The sequence below is a fragment of the Ostrea edulis genome, chromosome 6 (assembly GCF_947568905.1).
Source record: "Ostrea edulis chromosome 6, xbOstEdul1.1, whole genome shotgun sequence".
Lineage (NCBI taxonomy): Eukaryota > Metazoa > Mollusca > Bivalvia > Ostreida > Ostreidae > Ostrea > Ostrea edulis.
The window spans coordinates 14,600,187-14,625,588 of NC_079169.1; the positions used below are offsets into that span (position 1 = coordinate 14,600,187).

The 25,402-nt window shown below is 34.8% G+C and overlaps 1 protein-coding gene across 2 annotated transcripts in view; it reads right to left on the reverse strand.

Moving 5' to 3' along the window:
- LOC125683829 (phosphatidylserine synthase 2-like) overlaps nt 1-25,402 on the reverse strand; it is a 50,909-nt gene that overhangs the window by 20,333 nt on the left and 5,174 nt on the right. For both annotated transcript variants that reach the window (XR_007373133.2, XM_048925307.2), the window contains exons 2-6: nt 24,415-24,604; nt 18,880-18,981; nt 12,874-12,956; nt 8,445-8,512; nt 879-1,010 (exon numbers count right to left, since the gene is read on the reverse strand). Coding sequence is in view for 1 of the 2 variants with exons in the window: in XM_048925307.2 (XP_048781264.1) it covers nt 879-1,010; nt 8,445-8,512; nt 12,874-12,956; nt 18,880-18,981; nt 24,415-24,539 (510 nt within the window). In the remaining variant the exon portion in view is untranslated. The remainder of the gene's footprint in view (nt 1-878; nt 1,011-8,444; nt 8,513-12,873; nt 12,957-18,879; nt 18,982-24,414; nt 24,605-25,402) is intronic.

Genomic DNA, 25,402 nt, shown 5'->3' on the forward strand with positions numbered 1-25,402 from the left:
CAACACCCCCTGTAAATTTATCACCAAAATATTTACTCCCAGGAATCCAATTTATACATGAAGCGAGTACATGTACAGTGCTCCCTCAATATATTGCCAACAAATTTGTTCAAGATCAATTGGGGCAATAAAGCGGGGGGTGGGGGGGGGGGGGGGGTGGGGGTGGCAATATAACGAATTCGCCATTACGGACAATGCAAGGAGCAGTCAAAAGAAATTCAATTCCATAAATCTATTTGGGCTCCACACTATGTAAACATTCAGATCCTCATGAGTTTATTATTTGTAATTGACCTGAACACCTGAATACCTTGCCCAGACTGTCACACTTCACCACACCTCTCTCAAAGTACAGGTGTGATTACTGATGTGTGTTAGGTAATTGGCACTATTAGGGTACACCCTATGAAATTTGACCATTTGTTTGAAAATCATTATGCAGGGATGTCATCATAACGGAAGCTATGCTACTCAGATTTGTACTAGCGTAAAACAGGTAAGTACTTCAGATTTATTAAGGAGGTATATATTACATCAGCATAATGGGCGACTCTCATTTAAAATATGAACGGAAATAAATAGTGGCAATATGTAAGATTTGTATGAGACATACAAGTATCCTGCAACCATGTTGACTGGAATCAAGTTGAATAATGTAGTTTTCCAATCACATTCCATCATTGAAAATCTCTGCATGCACAATTTTTCCTTTTAAAACGTGTGGTGGATTACTTTGCTGTGTATAGATTACCAACAAATAAATGACACTGTCTTTTATGATGCCTGGTCACCTGATACTGAATGCAATACACACCGTGTACATTGAATAAAAAAGCATACATAAACAATTATCTTCAATTTTCACAATTCAAGCCTACCCAGATGTTATGCCATGGGTCGGTGGCATTAGGATCAAAGAATAAACAATTTCCTCCATAGGCCTTCTCTGGCAGGTTTCCCCCCAGGCTTCCATCAAAGTGTTTCATTACAGCCCTGGCATCCGAAGCATTCTACAAATAATTAAAAAAAAAATAACCACATGAAAAGTAAAACATTTAAGTGGGGGTCAGAACACAAACAGTGGTCCTGTTATTACTAATAATATTGAACTAAACTGTATATGGCCCCACACCTGGAATATTGAATCTACATTAGGATATGCCTAAGTTAATCATATTATTTCACAAAATGTAGTCTTGTTTTTCTTCTTCTGAACCACAAGGTTTTGAAATATTTTTCCTATCAATTTCCAATGGCCAAAACTGCCCTACAGCGCATAGTTAGAATTAACTAGAATCTATTTTTCACTACGTAGTTTTATAGTTCTAGAGAAGATTTTATTTTTACTGATCAACGTATGTTTTCTTAATGCCATAATCTTTGAATATCATCTAAGGAATAAAAAACACATGTTTTATATCAAGCTACATAAGATAAATACACTTTTAATGTAAATTATGCAATTTAACTCGAACACATTAAAAAGTATAATCAAGCCAATTTCCTATTAATCATGTATTATGAGACTCCGAGTCAGATGGCAAGTGCCCCATTTCCAAATAATCATGATCACGCGACATTGAACGCGGAATATTCTATGGTGACATGAAAGTATGGACGGCCTGCAGGCTGTTGACGGGACACATTCAGCAATAAAAGATAGTCAGACGGAAACAGGGTAAAGGGAACCACTTGGAGCAATGGAAGGGGAAGTAAATTTCATGTTTTAAAATCTTCATTCAGTACAACTGCAGCTTGTAAACAAAATCCTTTTCTACCACATTTCTAGTCATATTTTTCTTGCACACATCCACCATCATTCTTCCATCAATGTGCATTAGAAAATCACTGTTTTCCCCTTACATTGAGTAGACCAGTACTCCTTTAATACCTGTATATATAAATTGTCAAATAATATTATTTTTTGTGGTTTATCATACTGACAAAATACATGGTCTGCTTTTTAACATTGAACAAAATACTGTTTAATACGGCAAATACACCTTTTTAAAGTACATAGTTATGTGTTAAATGTATTATTTTTGATTATATGTAGCTTACTTGTGAATTTATTCCCAAAATAAAGGAGATGATGAATTTATTCCCAAAATAAATCAGATAATGATTTAAAAAAAAAACAAATTCATTGAATCATTGTTCCTTCAAGGCACTTTCACTGTAGTGTTAGAAAATCTCACAAACTGCATTATCAAATATTATACTACATTCATCAATCCATGCAAATCCGAGTAATGCTGAAATTAAAATAAATGCTAAGGGAACGACTGCTCTCTATTTTACTTCTATCTGTTTGATACTTTCTTTAAAAATCTCAGGAATGATTACACAATGTATTTATGTTTTATACACAATAGCTTCACTGAGAAATTGATTACACATTCATGAAATAACAGTTTCTTGTTCAGTTGAACTGCTAAACATCTGTTTTATCTATTGTGCTGAAGATACACAAATTGTGCAGACAAAGTCAATAACATATCTCTTTTTGAAAACTTATCTATACACTGTTGCATATTACCAGTAAGATATATTTCAAACTACATTTGTAAGATATAATTCAAAATACATTTGTTTCCATTAAATTTGGACACATTTTTTCTTATCCCATTTCCTAAACCTCTCTGTGTTTACCGGACAACATTTAGTAATAGTCCTGAATGCTCTCTTTAAAGCAATTGGTAGGATTGACATTGTTTAATCGTGATGTCATTGTGGGCTGGTAGGATTGACATTGTTTAGTTGTGATGTCATTGTGGGCTGGTAGGATTGACATTGTTTAGTTGTGATGTCATTGTGGGCTGGTAGGACTGACATTGTTTAGTCGTGATGTCATTGTGCGCTGGTAGGATTGACATTGTTTAGTCATGATGTCATTGTGGGCTGGTAGGATTGACATTGTGACATGGTATTGTTTAGTTGTGATGACATTGTGGACTGGTAGGATTGACATTGTATAGTTGTGATGTCATTGTGGGCTGGTAGGATTGACATTGTTTAGTCGTGATGTCATTGTGGGCTGGTAGGATTGACATTATTTAGTCGTGATGTCATTGTGGGCTGGTAGGATTGACATTGTGTAGTTGTGATGTCATTGTGGGCTGGTAGGATTGACATTGTTTAGTTGTGATGTCATTGTGGGCTGGCAGGATTGACATTGTGACATGGTATTGTTTAGTTGTGATGACATTGTGGGCTGGTAGGATTGACATTGTATAGTTGTGATGTCATTGTGGGCTGGTAGGATTGACATTGTTTAGTTGGGATGTCATTGTGGGCTGGTAGGATTGACATTGTATAGTTGTGATGTCATTGTGGGCTGGTAGGATTGACATTGTTTAGTTGGGATGTCATTGTGGGCTGGTAGGATTGACATTGTGTAGTTGTGATGTCATTGTGGGCTGGTAGGATTGACATTGTATAGTTGTGATGTCATTGTGGGCTGGTAGGATTGACATTGTGACATGGTATTGTTTAGTTGTGATGTCATTGTGGACTGGTAGGATGGACATTGTGACATAGTATTGTTTAGTTGTGATGTCATTATGGGCTGTTAGGAATGACATTGTATAGTCGTGATGTCATTGTGGGCTGGTAGGATTGACATTGTTTAGTTGTGATGTCATTGTGGGCTGGTAGGATTGACATTGTTTAGTTGGGATGTCATTGTGGGCTGGTAGGATTGACATTGTGACATGGTATTGTTTAGTTGTGATGACATTGTGGGCTGGTAGGATTGACATTGTTTAGTTGTGATGTCATTGTGGGCTGGTAGGATTGACATTGTTTAGTTGTGATGACATTGTGGGCTGGTAGGATTGACATTGTATAGTTGTGATGTCATTGTGGGCTGGTAGGATTGACATTGTATAGTTGTGATGTCATTGTGGGCTGGTAGGATTGACATTGTTTAGTCGTGATGTCATTGTGGGCTGGTAGGATTGACATTGTTTAGTTGTGATGTCATTGTGGGCTGGTAGGATTGACATTGTTTAGTTGTGATGTCATTGTGGGCTGGTAGGATTGACATTGTTTAGTTGGGATGTCATTGTGGGCTGGTAGGATTGACATTGTGACATGGTATTGTTTAGTTGTGATGACATTGTGGGCTGGTAGGATTGACATTGTTTAGTTGTGATGACATTGTGGGCTGGTAGGATTGACATTGTTTAGTTGTGATGACATTGTGGGCTGGTAGGATTGACATTGTTTAGTTGGGATGTCATTGTGGGCTGGTAGGATTGACATTGTGACATGGTATTGTTTAGTTGTGATGACATTGTGGGCTGGTAGGATTGACATTGTTTAGTTGTGATGTCATTGTGGGCTGGTAGGATTGACATTGTTTAGTTGTGATGACATTGTGGGCTGGTTGGATTGACATTGTTTAGTTGGGATGTCATTGTGGGCTTGTAGGATTGACATTGTGACATGGTATTGTTATTCTGGAAGACATACTAAGAGAGCATTCTGAAAATAAAATCAGACTTCTGATCACTGTGGCTTGAACAATATTCACTAGAAATTTTCATCTACTGATAATATTGTGGGGGGAAAAAAGCATACCTTAATTTTGCACTATATATTTTCATCTTATTTAAGCTATAGAAGCCATATTAATTGGATATTACCGTAGGAATAAAAAGCATGCTTTATATCAAGCTTTATAAGTTATTCACTTTGTGCAAATGATGCAATTTAACTTGATCAGATTAAAAAGTAATCAATCCAATTGCCTATTTATTTACCACTTTATTTATTCTCAGAGTTGGATAATGAATCCCCATTTAGAAATATCTGTGATCACGTGCCATACTTTTCACACCAGCATATTTTTTGCTACTGGATGAGGTCCAATCATTACCGAGTACCAATGATTGCCACCTTCGGTATTCTGCGCAAAACTTAATATTGATCTGAAATAAACATTTTTTACCCTTGATAGACACATTCTCACAAAATTTCTTAATATCTGGAACTTAAATACATCAAGTATAAACCTATAGTCATAATACAATATGTGTCTGGACATTCCCTCTATATGGATCCCATCCTGTCCTAGTTTGATAATTGTTTACCTAAAAACAGACATACACCATGTAACCTGCGATTCTGGTGCGCATTTCACAAAATATGTCCTTGCTCTACATCTGCGCTCTTCACAATACTTAAAAACACTAAAAAGACATTAAAAGCTGAAAATCACAGTGAAAATACATAAAGACTGATGTTATGATGGTGGCTTTTCGAGGTCCACATCCTGCATGGACATGATTCAAAGGAGTATCAACTTTATACACAAATCAAATCAATGGTTGTAGCAGATTATAATCAAAGAAGTGCCAATAATTAATTGGTATTTGCACATCACAAAACTATAAATAGTGTTTGAGTTGTTCTGAATGCGCAATTAAACATGATCCCTACTATCATGTTTACTATTAGTTTCCTCCTAATAATACATAATATTTGATACGCTACTATTCTTGCATTGTGCACAGAAACATGTAAAATATAACTGGGTTTTTTTTAGTGTCTTTACTTGATTGTCTTTTCAAAAGTTTTCATCTAGAGTAAACTGAAACAACAGGTACTGTGAGCAATGCTCACTAAGAATACCCCCTGCTTACCCCAATCTCCCAAAGGGTGTTGTTAATAGGTATAAATTACCTCTTTCCTGAGTGTAAAAATATGGTATGCCTTTGTAGAAGAAAATGGAAGATATAGTCTGAACACAAATCCATGGTATAAACCTATAATTTTGACCTTGAGATCAAAGGTCAAGGTCATAAAGAGGTCATGAATGTACATGACACATAGTCTCATGGTGATACACCCTTGTCTTATGGTATGACTATGTCAAAACCCTATAATCAATTTTGACCTTGAGGTCAAAGTTTAAGGTCATATAGAGGTCATGAAGGTACCTGACACATTGTCTCATGGTGATACACTCATGTGTCAAATATGGTATGCCTATGTCAAAGAACAAAGAAGTCATGGTCCTGACACGAATCCATTGTAAAAACCTTTAATTTTGACCTTGAGGTCAAGGTCATATGGAGGTCATGCAGGTACATGACACATCGTCTCATGGTGATACACTCACGTGTCAAATATGGTATGCCTATGTCAGAGAACAAAGAAGTTATGGCCCGGACACGAATCCATTGTAAAAAACCTTTAATTTTGACCTTGAGGTCAAGGTCATGTAGACGTCATGAAGGTACTCGACACATCGTCTTATGGTGATTCACCTCTGTGCCAAATATGGTATGCCTAAGTCAAAGAACAAAGAAGTTATGGCCCGGACACGAATCTGCACAGACAGACAGACAGTGTGATTCCTATATACCCCCCCCCCCCTGAACTTCGTTCGGGGGGGATATAATAACTGTTAATTCAGAAAAATAGTTGGCTCTCAATATCTGAGGGCTTGAATCCGAGACAATGTACTTGCTATGTGAATGTGGTATTCATAAGAGCAGGCCTGTATACTGCAGTCAGATGAATCATATATATAAACTAAAGTTTACCACTTACTAATATGACCATTTTAAAGAAAACTTGTCCAAAAATTTGATTACTACAAAACGATGAGTTGTCACCCATTTTTTATAATCCTGCTTTTAAATTAATGAAATAACCAATTAATCGATATCACGTTTAAAATATCCGCATTATGTAGCATAGGAAGGTATATAAAAATATTGACATTCAGAATAATAATTATGATATTGTAATATCATTTATTATACTTTCATGTAAAATACTTGAATCTGATTGGTCGAGAAGCACTTGAAAAAAAAAAATATTTCCCTCTGAAAATAGAAAGCATGCGTTCCATGGTGATAGTATCTAGCAACAGGTAAAATTACTTGGCGACAGGTGATATCATAAAAATAATCATATGCATCAAATTTATGCGCGTACGGTTCGCCGTAGATTGTTAGACGACGTCGTTTGAGTGTTTGTGATAAACACGCATACCCGCATTGTTAAACAAAACATCGCATGTTAGTGATTGATAAAATGTCAACGCAGACGCAAGTTTTTCTAATTTGTTATTTATATAACATTCAGTAAAATAAAACAAATATTGCATGTAGTTGAGGGTAGCATTGAAAATTTTTACCCCTCAAGAAACCATTGTCAACCTCGGCTACATCTCAGTTGACAATGGTTTTCTTGGGATAAAAATTCTCTACGTTGCCCTCAAATACATGCAATATTTAAATAATATTTACATTTCCAATGTTTTTGAATTTAATAACTTTACAAATTGTAATGATGGGCATTTCCTCATGAATGTTCTGTGATGGCTGGGAATTCCAGCAGAAATGAAAGTCGATTGTAAATTTCACTTTTAAAAATACACGAGGATATGAACTGTGACACTTCACGGCAGCATACTTTTCATGAAGCGCTAAGGCACGTAGCGAAGAATGCCGGCATGAAGCCCTAAGCCACGTAGCAAAGAATGCCGGCATGAAGCGCTTAACACTGGTATTAAACTGATGATAGTAACGATCGTTACTATCATCCCAAGATGGTGGAAGGAAATTCATACACTAGCAACAATTACGATCAGGTGTTATTTTATCTTTTATACGGCTCATATGAACAGAAAATTCGTCGTTGAAAAAACAGCGAGGATGATAGTAACGGAAATGAACGATGATAGTAACGTAAAACTTTCGTTACTATCGTTTTTTCAACGACGAATTTTCTGTTCATATGAGCCGTATAAAAGATAAAATAACACCTGATCGTCATTGTTGCTAGTGTATGATATTTCTTGCCTACATATCATTCGCAAATAAACAATACAAATAGGTATAATAAGTAAACATGGTCTTTCCGGAATTTCCTTCCGCCATCTTGGGAAGATAGTAACGATCGTTACTATCATCAGTTTAATACCAGTGCTTAAGGCACGTAATGAAGAATGCCGGCATGAAGCGTCGCAGTTCTTACTCTCACATACTTTCAAAAATAAAACTGATTTCTTAAATAAATGCAATTTTTGTTAGCCTCTATCGTAAAGTAATACGACTTGGGTTATTGTGCATGAATAGATGACAGAGGTGGTGAAAAATCATATCTCTGTCAGCAAAGTGTTTTATGGAAAAAACTTGTCTGAACAGTCTTAAACTTCTGCCTTATGAAAATTTTAAAATTTAAGACCAGCTAGACAACTCTTTTCATCACACTAAAACAATTAACATTTCACTGCCTTTTGTCCCCAGCTCTTGTTTGTATTCTTTGAATACATTACACACTTACCCTGTAAACATTATAATGACAAAAGTCACTAGAGTATATAATCAGGTTTTAAAGAAAATAGAAAATCAAAGTTTATAATTGTAAATTAATTTCTGTTAATAACATAAAGTAAGATGAACAAAGGTGAAAAAGTGATTTACCTGGAATAAAAGCCAAACCAGCCCCAGTTCATAAACTACACTCATGCACATTACGAGTCTCCAAAATGCTGTAAACCAGGAAAAAAAGGTCATTCTAAGGTGACACAGTGAATAATATTTGTAACACTACAAAAATTGCATGCTGTCAAGTTATATACAAAATGTAAAGTATATCATATTTCTATATAACAACAGGGTCTGATTTATATCTATAATACTTAAGAAATCTAGCTTTTCCCTCCTTTAACACTTATATCCGTAAAACTCCTATGTTTTCTTACCAAGAGTTGTGACCCTCACACAGATCAAACATGTTAAATGTGGTACTTAGGTCACCATTCTTAATTACAATCACACCAGAACATAATCAAGAACATCAGAGATGCACAAACCAAGTTACAACTGCCATACAGAGGAAGCAAAACTGGTCCATAGCTGAAAGAAATACTGCTTCTTCCAAAAACCACGAGATCCCAGAACTACGGGAAACCCCCTCACATGATAAGTAGCGGTGGGTTGGTTTTTTTTAAGATTGGTGTCAATCAGGATGTTTGGGATATCAACTTCAATTCATTTTCAATAACAGTAACCTAGGTGGGAGAATCTGTCAGTGAGAGAAAAAGGATGGTGAGGGATAGGTGGGAGAATCTGTCAGTGAGAGAAAAAGGATGGCCGGGGGATAGGTGGGAGAATCTGTCAGTGAGAGAAAAAGGATGGTGAGGGATAGGTGGGAGAATCTGTCAGTGAGAGAAAAAGGATGGCCGGGGGATAGGTGGGAGAATCTGTCAGTGAGAGAAAAAGGATGGCCGGGGGGATAGGTGGGAGAATCTATCAGTGAGAGAAAAAGGATAGCGGGGGATAGGTGGGAGAATCTGTCAGTGAGAGAAAAAGGATGGCCGGGGGATAGGTGGGAGAATCTGTCAGTGAGAGAAAAAGGATGGCCGGGGGATAGGTGGGAGAATCTGTCAGTGAGAGAAAAAGGATGGCCGGGGGATAGGTGGGAGAATCTGTCAGTGAGAGAAAAAGGATGGTGAGGGATAGGTGGGAGATCCTGTCTCTGAGAGCAAAACAATGGTAAGGGATAAGTGGGAGATACTGTAGTTTAATAAATTTCCATAGGCATCATGTTTTGAAGATTTGTCTAAAAATACTGATTCAAGGAATGATCTTCCATAATGAGCAAAAATTGTGTTATGCTGATCTCAAAAACAACAAAAATTCTGAAACCACAATATACACAGTATCATCATTATTCATGCCTTCACAAGAATACGGTAAAACCAATACGCAATTTCCGAAATATCAGCTCTTTTGTGATGGAGGTACATTCAGTATTCTGTTGAACACTTTGGTGATGGGTACAAGATGTATATATACAGTATTGAATGGCTAAGTAAATATTTAAGGATAAACGTTCTGAAAGCGTAAATTTTGTTCATATCAGTCGTTGGTATACATTAAACTGACCATATCAAGAATAATTTGTTTGAATTAAGTCATTGAATTAAATATGAAATTATTATTTATTTCCTCTTCTTACGAGTGATACTTATATCAAAGAAAGTTGGTGATTATCAATTTTTGTTTGAGCTATTTTATTATGATCAATTAGTGAAAAACTTCTAAATTTGTGTGTCCCTGCAATTCGTGTGGTTGCATGACATCTGGTAATCATCCTTTAAGCAATATATGAACACAGCGATAAGCATTTGAACCACTGCGTGAGTACGAAAACATATTTTGCGCCTCACCATGCTTAAGGTAGTACTCTACATCATCATAATGGCTGACTTCCTTTAAAAACATGGATGAAAAAATCGATATCAGCAATATTTGACTTTTCCTTTTCCATTTAAATACCTAGCGGAGTAGCTCAGTAGGTTAGAATACCGACTGCTGAAGTGTAGGTCGCAGGTTAGAGTCCAGCAAGGGTTTTAATTTTTTTTCAGATTACCTTCTTCTAAAACTGTATTTTTTTTGACAAAACAAAGTAATTTTGAAAATTTTGAAATTCAAATTATTGTTGTACATATCCTCCACTTTTCATCTACATCAAATTTCTCTGGTGTAGCATACCTCCTTAAGAGTTTAACAAAGGGAAATAACTATTGGGCAACTTGGAAATTGCGTATTTCTGGTTAACTCATACAACAAAACTTCTAGGTTAATTTTACATGTTTACTGAAATTTCTAAACTTAGTTTTTGACAAATAATTTGAATCAATGTTAATTTTACATCTGTTACAGACTTTGAGAATCTACGTGTTTTCTGCAGTGAGAGAGAACACTGACAATTTTATTAGATTTGTTTACTGTAAACCAACTTTTTTTTGCGAGCGAGAAATTTTCGCTAGAATAGCGAGAACCTGATCATCGCGAATATTTCTTGCCGTGAACCAGTCCATTAATGTCTCTTGTATTTGTTTAAGATAATCTGAGTCGCGAAAATTAGTCGCCATGAACCAATTTATCACCAGTAAATCAAGTAAAAAAGTTGTCTCGTATAACAGTTGGTTTACAGAATTCCACTTCTTCAACAGGTGAATGGAACTAATATTAATTCAATTGATGCACTGAGTAACGATATTGACATATCTCTTAGGAATTCTAACCAAGTTCTGAACAATAAGGGATATATAGGTGTGAAGTGAAAACAACGCTCATCCAAATTTTCACCCAAAACATAAAACAAGACATAGTTAAAAACATTACATTCTATTACATAACCAAAAAACCTTGGAACATGAATATAGAACCTTATTATATACCCATCAATGTATCATTCTTTGATATTGTGGATTTCACTGCGCGTGATCCGGTATTCCGGATCACCACACTGTGGTTTTCTGATTCTGTATCAGTATCCTCTGAAACTGATGACGTCACAATGCATCAACGCAACGTTATTTGTGGAAAATATTGACTGCGTCACAAAACAAAATTCCGTACACAAACATAATTTCATGGTATGTCTATGTTTTTGATAATTTGGATTACAGTTATTATCTTATAAATGTGGATTTAAAATGCAGAAGGGGTATATAATAAATTTATCATTACTACAGTAATTTGATCCGAAGAGTTGGATCACGTCTCGTTGACAGGCGCTGATCATCAGATCAAACTCGACACTTCGCATCTCGTGTGATCTGATGATCCACGCCTGTCAACTCGACATGATCCGACTCTTCGGATCAAGTTACTGTAGTAATAATATATATTTTCTTCATATTCATACAACACCATTCATATTTCATATCATGAAAGTAAACCTTTTAATCAAACCCCTTGCTATTAATCGGATTGTGTGCAAGTTTTCTGACCTTCAACCTCGAGTGTCCAACAAAACTTAAGGAGGGATAACACATTGTCATAATGGTCGACTACTTTTGAACCACAAATGGAAAACTAACATTAGTAACATCTTCCTTGTCCTTTTAAATCTAACTGCCAAGCCAGATAGTTAATGCACCTGACTGCTGATCAGTAGATCATAGGTTCAAGTCTAATGGGTTTTAATTTTTTTCTGTTTGCTTTCTACTAAAACTACAATTTTTCACTAAATACAGGTAATGTGAATTTAAACAAGCAATCCATGGGCCACATTACTCACCTGAGTCACCTTGGCACTAATCAATAGATTTTCCCTATATATTCCCTATATATTCGCATGTATAACTTCGATCCCCTATTGTGGCCCTATCCTACCCCTGGGGGCCATGATTTTTACAAACTTGAATCTGCACTATGTCAGGAACCTTTCATGTAAATGTAAATTTCCTTGGCCTGGTGGTTCTCGAGAAGAAGATTTTTAAAGAGTTTCTCTATATATTTGCATGTAAAACTTTGATCCCCTATTGTGGCCCCATCCTACCCCCAGGGGCAATGATTTTAACAAACTTGAATCTGCACTATGTCAGGAAGCTTTAATGTAAATTTCAGCTTTTCTGGCTCAGTGGTTCTTGGAAAGAAGATTTTTAAATGATCCCACCCTTTTTTCCATTTTTGTGAATATCTCCCATTTGAAAGGGGCATGGCCCTTCATTTGAACAAACTTGAAAGCCCTTCACCCAAGGAAGCTTTTTGCCAAATTTGGTTGAAATTGGCCCAGTGGTTCTGGAGAAGAGGTTGAAAATGTAAAGTTTACAGACGGATGGAGAAACAGACGACGGACAAAAGGTGATCAGAAAAGCTCAAAGTTTCCAATTCCATAACACCATTGTATATATCCTCCACTTTCCATCCACTTCAGTTTTTTCTCTGGAGAGTTATTCCTTAAGGAGACACATCAAATTATAATAACTTGATTTGTCCAGCTATAAACAGGGTGAACACATGAACATGCTGAAGAAAACTGTGCTTACAATGGGACATTCTAAAATTTACCAAAGATCATGACACATCTTCCAAACTTCCTGTTCATATATACCTGGATGTGGTCTTCTAAATATACCATCGGGGGTCTGAGTCACGCCAAAGAGCAAAAATGTCAAAACCATAGCAACAATTCCTCTGAAAAAAAAATAATGAGACATTCAAGAAATATGTTTTTACAATTTTTAGTCAGTCTCTCTTGCATCTTAAAATCAGGTAAGTACAAAATGTGTGCAAACTTGGAATTTATATGAGGAGACTGCATTTTTTCAGTCAGTATAGCTAATAACTATCTAAACTTAATTTATGTACAGGTAAGATGAAATACAAAAATAAAGAAATTTAAAGTTTATAAAATACTATTTCATATTTACATTTACCACATCCATAATAATAATAAAGACATGTGTTCTGTTGTGTCACAATGACCCATATCAGATCCTCCTGCAATAATGCACATCAAACCGAAAATCAGATTACCATTCCAACACTGACAATTACTCCAACAGCATATCATCACAAATTCATTTGCAGGATCCATTACTCAGGGAAAAAGTCAAGTGACACATCATTCATGCATCAAAAATCATCATGTGAGAAAACAAGAGGCCTATGGGTCACCTTGCTCACCTTGGCCCTGCCATTGTTTGGCTGTTGTGATTTTTGAAAGATTTTTTTTATCAATCTTTATTCCCATGAAAATTTTTTACCCCACATTGTGGCCCCAAAGGATCACAACATAACTGAAAATGAATTCACATAACACAGAGATGTCTCAACACAAATATGACTAACATGATCTTGCTGTTCTGGATAAGATCAAGGTCACAAGGTCATAGATCATGGTATGATATGAAAGGCCTTGCCATACAATGTATATATATACAAAACATGAAAGATGAAAGCGCTATCTTACATAGTTCAGGAGATATTTAATAGGTCAGATGTTTACTAAAAGTAAGTCAACCTTCCAGGTCAAAGTCACAAGGTCAAACACCAAAGTGTCACAAGGTCTTACATAGAGAATCTATATACAAAATATGAAACACCTAACTTAAATAGTTCAGAAGATATTGAATTGGTCAGGGGTTTTTCTAAATGTAGGTCAAACTCCAAGAAAACATTTAAAGATCAAACACAAATGTGTCACAAGGTCTCGCCACAAAGAATCTACAAAATATGAAAGTTCTACATAAAATAGTTTTGGATATACTTATTAGGTTATGTTTTGTCAAAAGTCAAACTCCGAGTTTAAGGTCACAAGGTCAAAGGACATGATATGAAATGAAAGGCCTTCCCATAAGAAATCTGTCTACAAGATATGAAAGATCTATATATTTCAGGACATACTGAATAGGTCAGATTGTTATTTCCAGGTCAAGGTCACAAGACCAAACACCACTGTATCATATGACAGGTTTTTCTTTAAAGACTGCATATACAAAACATGAAAGCCCTTAGCTTAAACAGTTCAAGAGATAATTTTAAAGATTTTCCTATAAATAAATATATCAGCATATAAAAATTATTTTGATCACCTATTGTGGCCTCACCTTATCTCCGGGGGCCATGATCTGAACAAACTTGAATATACTATTTCAGGAAGCTTTTATTAAAATTTCCACTTGTCTGACCTAATGGTTCTTGAGAAGAAGATTGTTAAAAGGAATTCTCAATATATCTGAATAACCTTTTGATCCCCTATTGTGGCCTCATCCTATTCTCTTGGACCATGATTTGCACAAACTTGGATATACTCTATATCAGGAAGCTTTCACGCAAATTTCAAGTTTTCTAGCCCAGTAGTTCTTAAGAAGACAATTCTTCAAGATAATTTCCTTATATGTAAAACTTTGCTCACCTATTGCATCCCCATCCTCCCCCAGAACCATTATTTCAGGAAGCTTTAAAATTTATGTAAATTTGAACTTTGCTTCCATCAGTTCTTGCAGAGAAGATTTGTGAAGATTTCCCTATATATTCACATGTGAAACTTATTATACCCCCGGGGGTCATGATTTTAACAAACTAGAATCTGCACTATGTCAGCAAGGTTTCATGTAAATTTCAAGTTTTATGGCCAAGCGGGTCTTAAGAAGATTTTTAAATGACCTCATCCTATTTTTGCATTTTTGTGATTATCTCCCTTATGATGGGGGCATGGCTCTTCTTTTTAACAAAAACTTGAATCCCCTTATAACCAAATGATGAATTGTACCAAACTTTGATTGAAATTGGCTCAGTGGTCCTGGAGAAGAAGATAAAAATGTAAAAAGTTTATGGACACACAACAGATAAAAGGTGATCAGAAAAGCTCACTTGAGTTTAAAAAAAGGAGGGGGGGGGGGGTTAGTGAGAAAACTACAGGGTAAACTCTACATTACATGTCACACCTAATGATAAAAGTCTCAGTCGGATTGGAACACTGGGGCTGACACCTAATGATAAAAGTCTCAGTCAGATTGGAACACTGGGTCTGACACCTACAGATAAAAGTCTCAGTCAGATTGGAACACCGCATGGGGCTGACACCTAAGGATAAAAGTCTCAGTCGGATTGGAACACTGGGTCTGACACCTACAGATAAAAGTCTCAGTCAGATTGGAACACTGCATGGGGCTGACACCTAAGGATAAAAGTCTCAGTCGGATTGGAACACTTGGGCTGATATCGCTGTTATAAATCATACCATGTAAAATCTTGTATATACATGTAATTGTAATACTGTCTTCTATATTCTACATATTTTTCAATTATCATTTTCTAAAATTCATGAGAATGCCTTTTCTCTGTCTTTGATAATTACAATATAATTTACATTACCATTATACAACTAGTAATATACTTAAATTAGTATGTATATTAACTAAGAGTGTTCCTAAGACATGTGGGTCGGGCTCAGCAGCTAGAGCACCAGTAATCAATATCATATATTTACATTCACTGAATCTTTCTCTCTTATATTTCTATTGAAATTGACATTGCTTTCATCTGGGACAATGAATGCATGTTTGTTGCAAACTATTTCGATCTGCCTGTCTGTGTAATCATTACCAAATATGGAGCGTCATCAAGGTCAAAAGGTGTACTGGCTGTTCTGTTTAGCGTAACGAATGGGTCAATCATATGATATTTTAGTATTTAAATCTAGTTTCTAAACACAATTAAATATTTTCTAGTGTTTGGCACATCTAATTTTGTTTTAAACACACTATTTTCTATTAAACAGTCTAAGTTAACAAAAAGATGGCACAAGCCTTGTTTACATAACAAAACAATTGTGAGTGCTATATCTCACTTATAAAGTTCTCAACAACTGATATTCAAATTTTTGTTGACCATTAGAAATACCTTAGTTAAGCATTATAAACAATAAAAATGGAAAAATAAAATTTGAAAATTTTCAGCTCAAATCGTGTCCCTGCCCCTTTAAGGCATCAGTGATTGTTCTATTATCATAATACATGAATGTTAAGGCATCAGTGAACGTTGCATCTATTCTAAAATAATCTCCACGCAAGAAACATGATGAAAATCAAAGTCCTAGCTATCATTAGTTTCAGTGGTGTGGCTGGCAGACTTTGGACACGGTGATCATTGGTGTGGACATGCTTCACGGGCCACACAAAATGGACTTTATCATTTGATTGATGGGAAAATCACAGATAGAAATTAAGGACATCTTATCAATGAACTGTGACCTGATCTATTCATAAATCTCTACATTGTAATATTCACATGAACTTACAATCAAATTATGATGTTTATTTAATTTTAATTCACATCTATTGTCAAATAAACCTTATTACCCAGTTTGTGAGGAACAGAGGCCTAGCTTTCACAGTACACATCTTAATAAATCTTACTTCACATTAGTTAAAACTAGCAGAAAGGCAGACTTCAACATCAATGTTTCTACCCATTTCTAACTTCCCGTGATAGCCCTCAATTTTAAAGGACATGTAAATGTTGCTGGACTATAATAATCTATGAAATTGAACCAAACTTTAAAAAGTGACAGAAAGATTTATTTACTCCATGTTGATATTCCTTTGTTTGCATTGTACATGATACTTTCAGGTCTATTCTAGTTGTAGTAAATATGTGTTCACCGTCATAGTGACAAGTGTGTAGAAAAGTTAGAGCCCTGTCTAAGTTGATAAAATGCTACGTAAAGCTGTAAAAAAAAAAACAAAAAAAACATACAAATACATAATGTTTCAGTAATCAACATTTCTCCAAATGTTCAAACTTAGAATGATAGGCAAGAGTTGTGTCCCTTATCCTTAGTAAATCCAAATCACTTTGAAATACTCAAAATTATGCATTCCCCTTTACATATATACATAACACAACAAAACCAAAGTTAGTAAAACGAAATCAATCAAAACAAAACTAGAGCAAATTGGAATGGAATGGAATAAATAGAATTGAATCAAAATAAACGGGGACTATATTTGAATCAAACTTAATTCATGTGAGTAAACAGGCCGCTGTGATCCTTTACTGATAAGCTGCCTCTTTGCTGTGGTCCATTGGTCTCTCTCTCTCTCTCTCTCTCTCTCTCTCATTTCATTTCTAATGCTAGACAGGTGATATGGAAATCTTCCTCAGTGGATGCACTCCTAAGGATTTTTTTACAAGATAAAGATCGATACATAAAATATTGATTTTGAAATATCTATTGCTTTTGTTACATGTGGTGATTATGCACAATTTTCAGAACGTGTAATTGTTAACAGACTCATTTGTCAATACAATTACTGAAATTCTGAACTTGAAAACCATTTTCTAGTAATTCTAAAAGGCATTCAATATTCATTGTAAATGCTCATCAGTTAAATGCTTTTTCTCTTTGCTTTAGCGCACAGTTTAACAACAGTTTAAAGACTTGCAATCTCCATTCAAATTTTGCAATCCCCAATCAAATCAAAAATTGACAGTGATACGACGATCAAAATGAAAAATAGGAGAAATTGCTTCATCAATCCACACCGATGTGAAGAAATATTGTAAAGTATCATTTGTTGTGTTCATTTTTTTCCAGGAATTCTAACTTCAAAAGCTGGGGGTGTGCACAATTCATAAGACTAAAAGAATCATCCTCTTATCAAATCACTAGTGACTGTTTTTGTTGCGGTGTAGCTTTCATGATAATTGTGAATATCGTCAGAGGCTTTAACTCAAGTCTGCCTTCAGGCACTTCTTGGGTAGCTAAAGCATCGTATTGAACATGAATGAAAAATGTACATCTTATGCAATCAGAATTCTCACGTAAATTTGCTTTCAATATTTGAGTATCATGATTGGGGTATTTTCAGGTATCTCAATTCATTGGGCAAGTCTTCCACTTGATATTCCACTGGAGATAAAACAAAATATTCCATTTGAGCAAATGGATTGAACTTGTTGACAAAAATTATAAAATCCATACAATACGCACATCTTCCACACCTTTTATATGGCGTGATAGTATCCTTTCTAAGAAAACTACGAGGAATTACTGGACAAACCTGGCAAGTACCTTCCATCACATTAGTTTGTGATTACCAAAACCCGAAGTTTCTAGGAAATATTTTAGAAAAATTAAAATCCAAACCATATATATTTAGATGTTGGATGAATGAAGGATGCACAGACAGATGCAAGGTACAAAATGCAGACGTCGGATGAATGAAGGATGCACAGACAGATGCAAGGTACAAAATGCAGACGTCGGATGAATGAAGGATGCACAGACAGATGCAAGGTACAAAATGCAGACGTCGGATGAATGAAGGATGCAGACAGATGTAAGGTACATGGATGGGCAAACGAAGGGATAGACAGAAGAACAGCAAGAGGATGGACAAACACTGTTGTAAACAGCAGGAGAATAGACATCTCATTTAAAATAGGTGCATAATTACAAAGACAGAAGCAATCGTTACTTACATGTTCTCAGAAGATTCATGTATGACAGAATCTTACAATGCTTGGAATTGTACTACACGAGAAACCCACCACCACAGTAATGTGTTTCTAAAATGTCTTACCCCTGCAGTGTACAGACTGAACCCACCTCTTATTGTTGTAGTCTGCATCATACGTCTTTTCTTCGAACAGAGTGACGTACACCAAAATACAGCTAAACACCACCAAGACTGTGATTGTGTGTGCCCGCCTGAAAATAAAACACACAAACCCATCAGCCTGAAAATAAAACACACAAACCCATCAGCCTGAAAATAAAAACACAAACCCATCAGCCTGAAAATAAAACACACAAACCCATCAGCACAGCAATTGCAATGCTCATAAACACCTTTCTCTCTGAGAAAATATTGAAATGTGTACCTAGATTAACAACCTTTCAAAGGAAACAATAAATACATTCAAAGTGGTTCGCACCTTTGTATTGTCTATTATTTGTGAAGTGTACTTTTGATTTCTACATTGAAGGACAATTAGGACATTTTTAAAATAGCTACAGTTTTAAACTTGACCCTTTTGCACTTAAAATTTACTCAGATTTAGGCCTATTCAATTAAACTTGATTTGTCTGTTGGTGTCAACACACCATTAGCAAAACAAGTAAATCATTACATAAAATAGATACATAATCTTGTCTTCTAACAATGTAGATATAAAAAAAAAATGTTTATCACAGTAGATTGGAAATAAATAATGACCTTTTTGCACTTGATATATGGAAAAATTTGAGTGTTTAAAAGAACATTATTATTAGTAAAGTCAATTTCTAAAATTGCATATAAATTACAAAGTCTTGTTTTAAAATTTAAAACAGTACTTTAAAAAGTATATAATACATCAATTTTTTTTTAATTATTGACCAAAATACTGAATCTTTATACAAAATTGTGGTTGTTTATTAGCATTGGTGTTGTTTGGATAAAATATCAACCAAATTAAAGAATTACAACATTTGAATTACTTTCAAGTCTCAAATTCTTGAATCAAAAATTATAAAACTGAAATATAACCATTGGGGTATAAAAATTGACGTTATATTGGATAAAATAGAAACTGAAATCATGCAGATTTAGAACTTTTTTGATTAAACAATCATTCTGCCACAAAATGTAGTCCCTTCCAAACCCTTTCAAAATTTTAATTGACAAAAAAATTTCAACTGAATGGGGATAAGTAGTACATGTATAAAATGTCTGGACCAATGGGATCAGTATATATTGAACCAACTAGTGCATGCAAAGTTATTTAATCCTGTGCAGTTGTGCTCAAAAGCTGAGGAGACAACCTCCTTAAAGTAAAGAACCAGACATAGTTTGATCATCATAAGCATAATCTACTACAGTAGAATCATCCCTCTTATTGCGGGCATAGAAAATATAGGTCCACGTAGCTTTGTGCACTGGAACATTACTAATCCTGTTACTATATATAGAAACTATAGGTTCACGTAGCTTTGTGCCTTGTGCACTGGAACATTACTAATCCTGTTACTATATATAGAAACTATAGGTCCACGTTGCTTTGTGCCTTGTGCACTGGAACATTACTAATCCTGTTACTATATATAGAAACTATAGGTCCACGTAGCTTTGTGCCTTGTGCACTGGAACATTACTAATCCTGTTACTATATATAGAAACTATAGGTCCACGTAGTTTTGTGCCTTGTGCACTGGAACATTACTAATCCTGTTACTATATATAGAAACTATAGGTCCACATAGCCTTGTGCACTGGAACATTACTAATCCTGTTACAACTTCAAGTATATATGTACAAAAAGTACAATTATTTAGTATACATTGAAGTGCTTTCTTCCCCACTGATTTAAACCAAAAAATGAGGCCCATGGGTCACATCGCTCAACTGAGTCACTAAAACAAAACAAGAGGCCCATGGGCCTAGAATCGCTCTTCTGATACATTGTAAAACAGGCAAAAATTCTCACTAACCAAGATTCATCGATTAACAAGGTTTTAAAGACCTATCTCATGATAGTGTATGAAGGGGATATCATACAGTATTCAAATATAGCCATCAAATTTCAAAAGAAGGCCACAGTGACCTACTTTTAGGTCGACACACTCCAAAGACTCAAGATGCATCAACTGACAAAGTTTGATAATTGAAGTCAAATATTATCTGAAATATTCAGATACAAACGTCAAATTCCAAAAGTAGATAATAGTGACCTACTTTTTGGTCAACACACTCTGAAGACTCAAGACCCATCAACTGACGAAGTTTGATGATTGTAAGTCAAATAGTATCTGAAATATTCAAATATAGCCATCAAAATCCAAAAATAGGTCACGGTGACCTACTTTTTAGTCAACAACACAAGACTCAACATGCATCAACTGACAAAGTTTGATGATTGTAAGTCAAATAGTATCTGAAATATTAAAATATAGCCATCAAATTCCAAAAGTAGGTCACGGTGACCTACTTTTTGGTCAACAAACTATGAAGACTCAAGATGCATCAACTGACAAAGTTTGATGATCTTAGCTTTCACAGTGTCCAAAATATGCATCTAAAATTGAAAATGTGAAATTTCAATGTCTGCAAAATTCAAGAAGTAAGTCACTGTGACCTACTTTTTTTTATAAATATGTTTTGAGGCCTCTAGACACATCAACTTACAAGGTTTGATGATACTAAACCTCTCGGTATCTGAAATAACAACCTAAAATGTATTCATAAATGATTAGCCATAAAATTCAGAAAGCAGGTCATGATGACATACTTTTCACATGACGCACTTCAAGGTCCCATGATCCATCAACTGACAACTTTTGATGATCATAGGCTCAAAAGTGTCCAAGATATGCATCAAAATCTATTTAATAATAATTACCTGCAAAATTCAAAAAGTAGGTCACCATGACCTACTTTTGAAACAACATGATATTAGGTTCTAAGATGCATCAATTGACAAAATTTGATGATCCTAGTCCTTATATTAAGCAAAATATCAAAGTTTTAACAAAACAAAATTTAAGGTCAACTTTGAAGTGACCTTGAGACCACACCCTTTGCCCCAGGATGATGCCTTGAACAATTTTTTATCTACAACCATAATCCTCATCCTTATGCATAAGTTTGGTGATAATTTGCCCTGTTGTTCTTGAGAAGAAAATTTTTTAGCAACCACTACTTTTGTTTGCATTTTCCTAATTATCTCCCCTTGTTAAAGGGTCACACACAACCCTAGTTTTAGTACAAATGAAGGCCCTTGGGCCAAGGATACCCTGTGACAAATTTGACAAAAATTGGCCTGGGGTTCTTGAGATATAGCCCTTTTTCCAAAAAGTTTACACACACCACACGCCACACATATGGCCATATGATTAGCTCTTTGAGCCTTCGGCTCAGAAGAGCTAAAAAGCAGAATCATTTTAATAATGTGATGCCAGTTTAATTTGATTATATGTTACATCATTAAAAGGGAATTCTATTTCTAAATCCAGTTGGTAGGTATCAGGGTACAAGAATATCAGATTCTTCTAGATACCAATCACAGAGATGGGTTACTATTTACTTTAAATCTTATAATAATATATGTACACGTGTATTATATATACACTCATCAATAGCTACACTTTAAAGTAACGCTGGTGTTGTCTCTACATTTCTTATTCATTTATTTAATGGAGTCCAAGATGGAGTAAAGTATGGCTATCAACTATATATTTGTCCTCATTGGCAAATTCAACAATTTCAAATGATTAGTTAAGTATCAATTCAAACAAAATTTAAGTGCACTGGTCTTGAAGGGTAAATAGATCTATGTGGTTTTCACACACCTGAACAATCATTTCAATGATAACTTATCAGCAATCAGCAAAATGGTTAAGACACCCTGATGCTGGAAAATTTAGTTGTGACTGTGATTTTCCACTGATTCTAATCAAGGACGCGGACGTTTCAATGTACGATTGTATCTATCAGGCTAGCTTGATATGACATACGTAATGTCAATTTTGGGTTGACTTGAATCTTGTAATCTTTGGGGATACTGTCAATATATATACATAATATGTATTACATCTTCCTTACAATATATGAAGCAGAATTTTTTTTTAAACAATTGGCTATAGGAATTCTGATTGATTTTTACTCCTTTTTTTCAATCCTCTAAAAGCATATATATGTGTGTGCCTGGTAGATTACCATGAAATTAACAGTTCAATATTATAGAAAAGTCTGAATAATTCAATTCTAAATATTTGATCATGTCCATTACATCTAGATATAAATTAAGAAATTCCAAGATGCTTCTAATTATACAAAAGTAGAGGACATAATCAAATGTACAAAACTCATTGACTACAATGACATAGAACTGTACAATAAATTAAATTCTGAACAAACACATCCATGTTCATTTCTTTTTATATCAACATTTAGTATTTCTAAACTGTGTAAAAAAAAAATTCACATTTATAACCAATATCATGTATTATTTTCACTTTACCACACTTTCATTTACCCAATATTATGTTGTGTATCATTTTGTCCTTAACTTCACATTTATGACCTATATTATGTATCATTTTGACATGTTGTGTAGTGCATATGTACTTATCATTTTTTACTTTACATTCATTTAACCAATATTATGTATCATTGCTTTACTACACATTTATAATGTACTATTTTGATTTTACTGTAGGATGCACGGTTCTCCTACCTTCAAGCCACAATTTATTAATATTACTAATCAATTAAAACATTTCTCAGACAGATACATTTCATTAAAATTTTGTTTTGGAGTAAATATCATTTATCAAGATATTGATTGCAACTATACAGACAAAAATTAAATAACATGAAATATATCACCCATCCATCCCTATAGAGAGACACAAAATGTGGTTTTATCCATCCCTATATACAGACACAAAATGTGGTTTTATCCATCCCTATATACAGACACAAAATGTGGTTTTATCTACCCCTATAGACAGACACAAAATGTGGTTTTATCCATCCCTATATACAGACACAAAATGTAGTTTCATCCATCCCTATATACAGACACAAAATGTGGTTTTATCCACCCCTATAGACAGACACAAAATGTGGTTTTATCCATCCCTATAGACAGACATAAAATGTAGTTTCATCCATCCCTATATACAGACACAAAATGTGGTTTTATCCACCCCTATAGACAGACACAAAATGTGGTTTTATCCACCCCTATAGACAGACACAAAATGTGTTTTTATCCACCCCTATAGACAGACACAAAATGTAGTTTTATCCATCCCTATAGACAGACACAAAATGTGGTTTTATCCACCCCTATAGACAGACACAAAATGTGGTTTTATCTACCCCTATAGACAGACACAAAATGTGGTTTTATCTACCCCTATAGACAGACACAAAATGTGGTTTTATCCACCCCTACAGACAGACACAAAATGTGGTTTTATCTACCCCTATAGACAGACACAAAATGTAGTTTTATCCATCCCTATAGACAGACACAAAATGTGGTTTTATCTTCCCCTATAGACAGACACAAAATGTGGTTTTATCCACCCCTATAGACAGACATAAAATGTAGTTTTATCCATCCCTATCGACAGACACAAAATGTAGTTCTATACCAGAAGAATGTCATAGTTCCATCATCCTGAATATCTTTGAATTTGTTTTTCTCCTCCTCCCAGTTGTGTGCGGTGGTGCTGTGAAGCTTCAGAATGTGGTCCGGGGTGTTCCTTGCTGCCGCCATGACGAAGCTCTGATTGTCCGCCTCTTAATGTCCTAAAACAACACTATCCTCCAGTCCTCCTCGCCCTGTCAAATCAATGCATGATTTTGGTCAGTAAAAATATGCACTCAGTCAGCATTCACAAATATCATAAAAACAAAAGTCAATAACATCACAATATATTAACTGCAATATTGTAGTTCTCCTACATGACATTTTCCGGGAAGGGTAATTATTCCATGTACATGATGCAACTAACATAGATTAAATTTTACCCACACTGATATTTGATTTCATTTGAAAATTTGATGCATTTTTAGCAACACCATGCAGTCATTGTAATTTTCTTTTTGTTGCTAATCAAAATACAATATCACAATAGAATAATTCAGTCGATAAATTTTTCATAGTTCAATCCATCATTTTCCATAAATTGTAAAATTAGATTTGAGTTTTGATTCAAATATAAATGATAAAGACTAAAAATGTGCAATTTGCACCATTCACAAATACATACTAATGAAATATATATATATATATAGTTCATTTCATCCAATGTTTATTTATTTAGGTAGGCATTATTACATGTACACTGCACATTGTAATGCTTGTAACAGAAAATATATATTATACATGTGTATGTATCTCAATAGCAGACTATTAAATATCACTCCCCAAAATATTCATTTCAGTTAATTTATAAATAAGTCAAATACACATGCCAATACGCAACTTCCGAGATATCAGCTCTTCTGTGATGGAGGTACATTTAGTATTCTGCTAATCATAGTACCAATCACATTGGAATTTTCGAACTGATCTGATTTGAAAACTGACTTTTCTTTTGATTCTCTAAGTTTATAATGGAATGTAAGTGAAGGAAG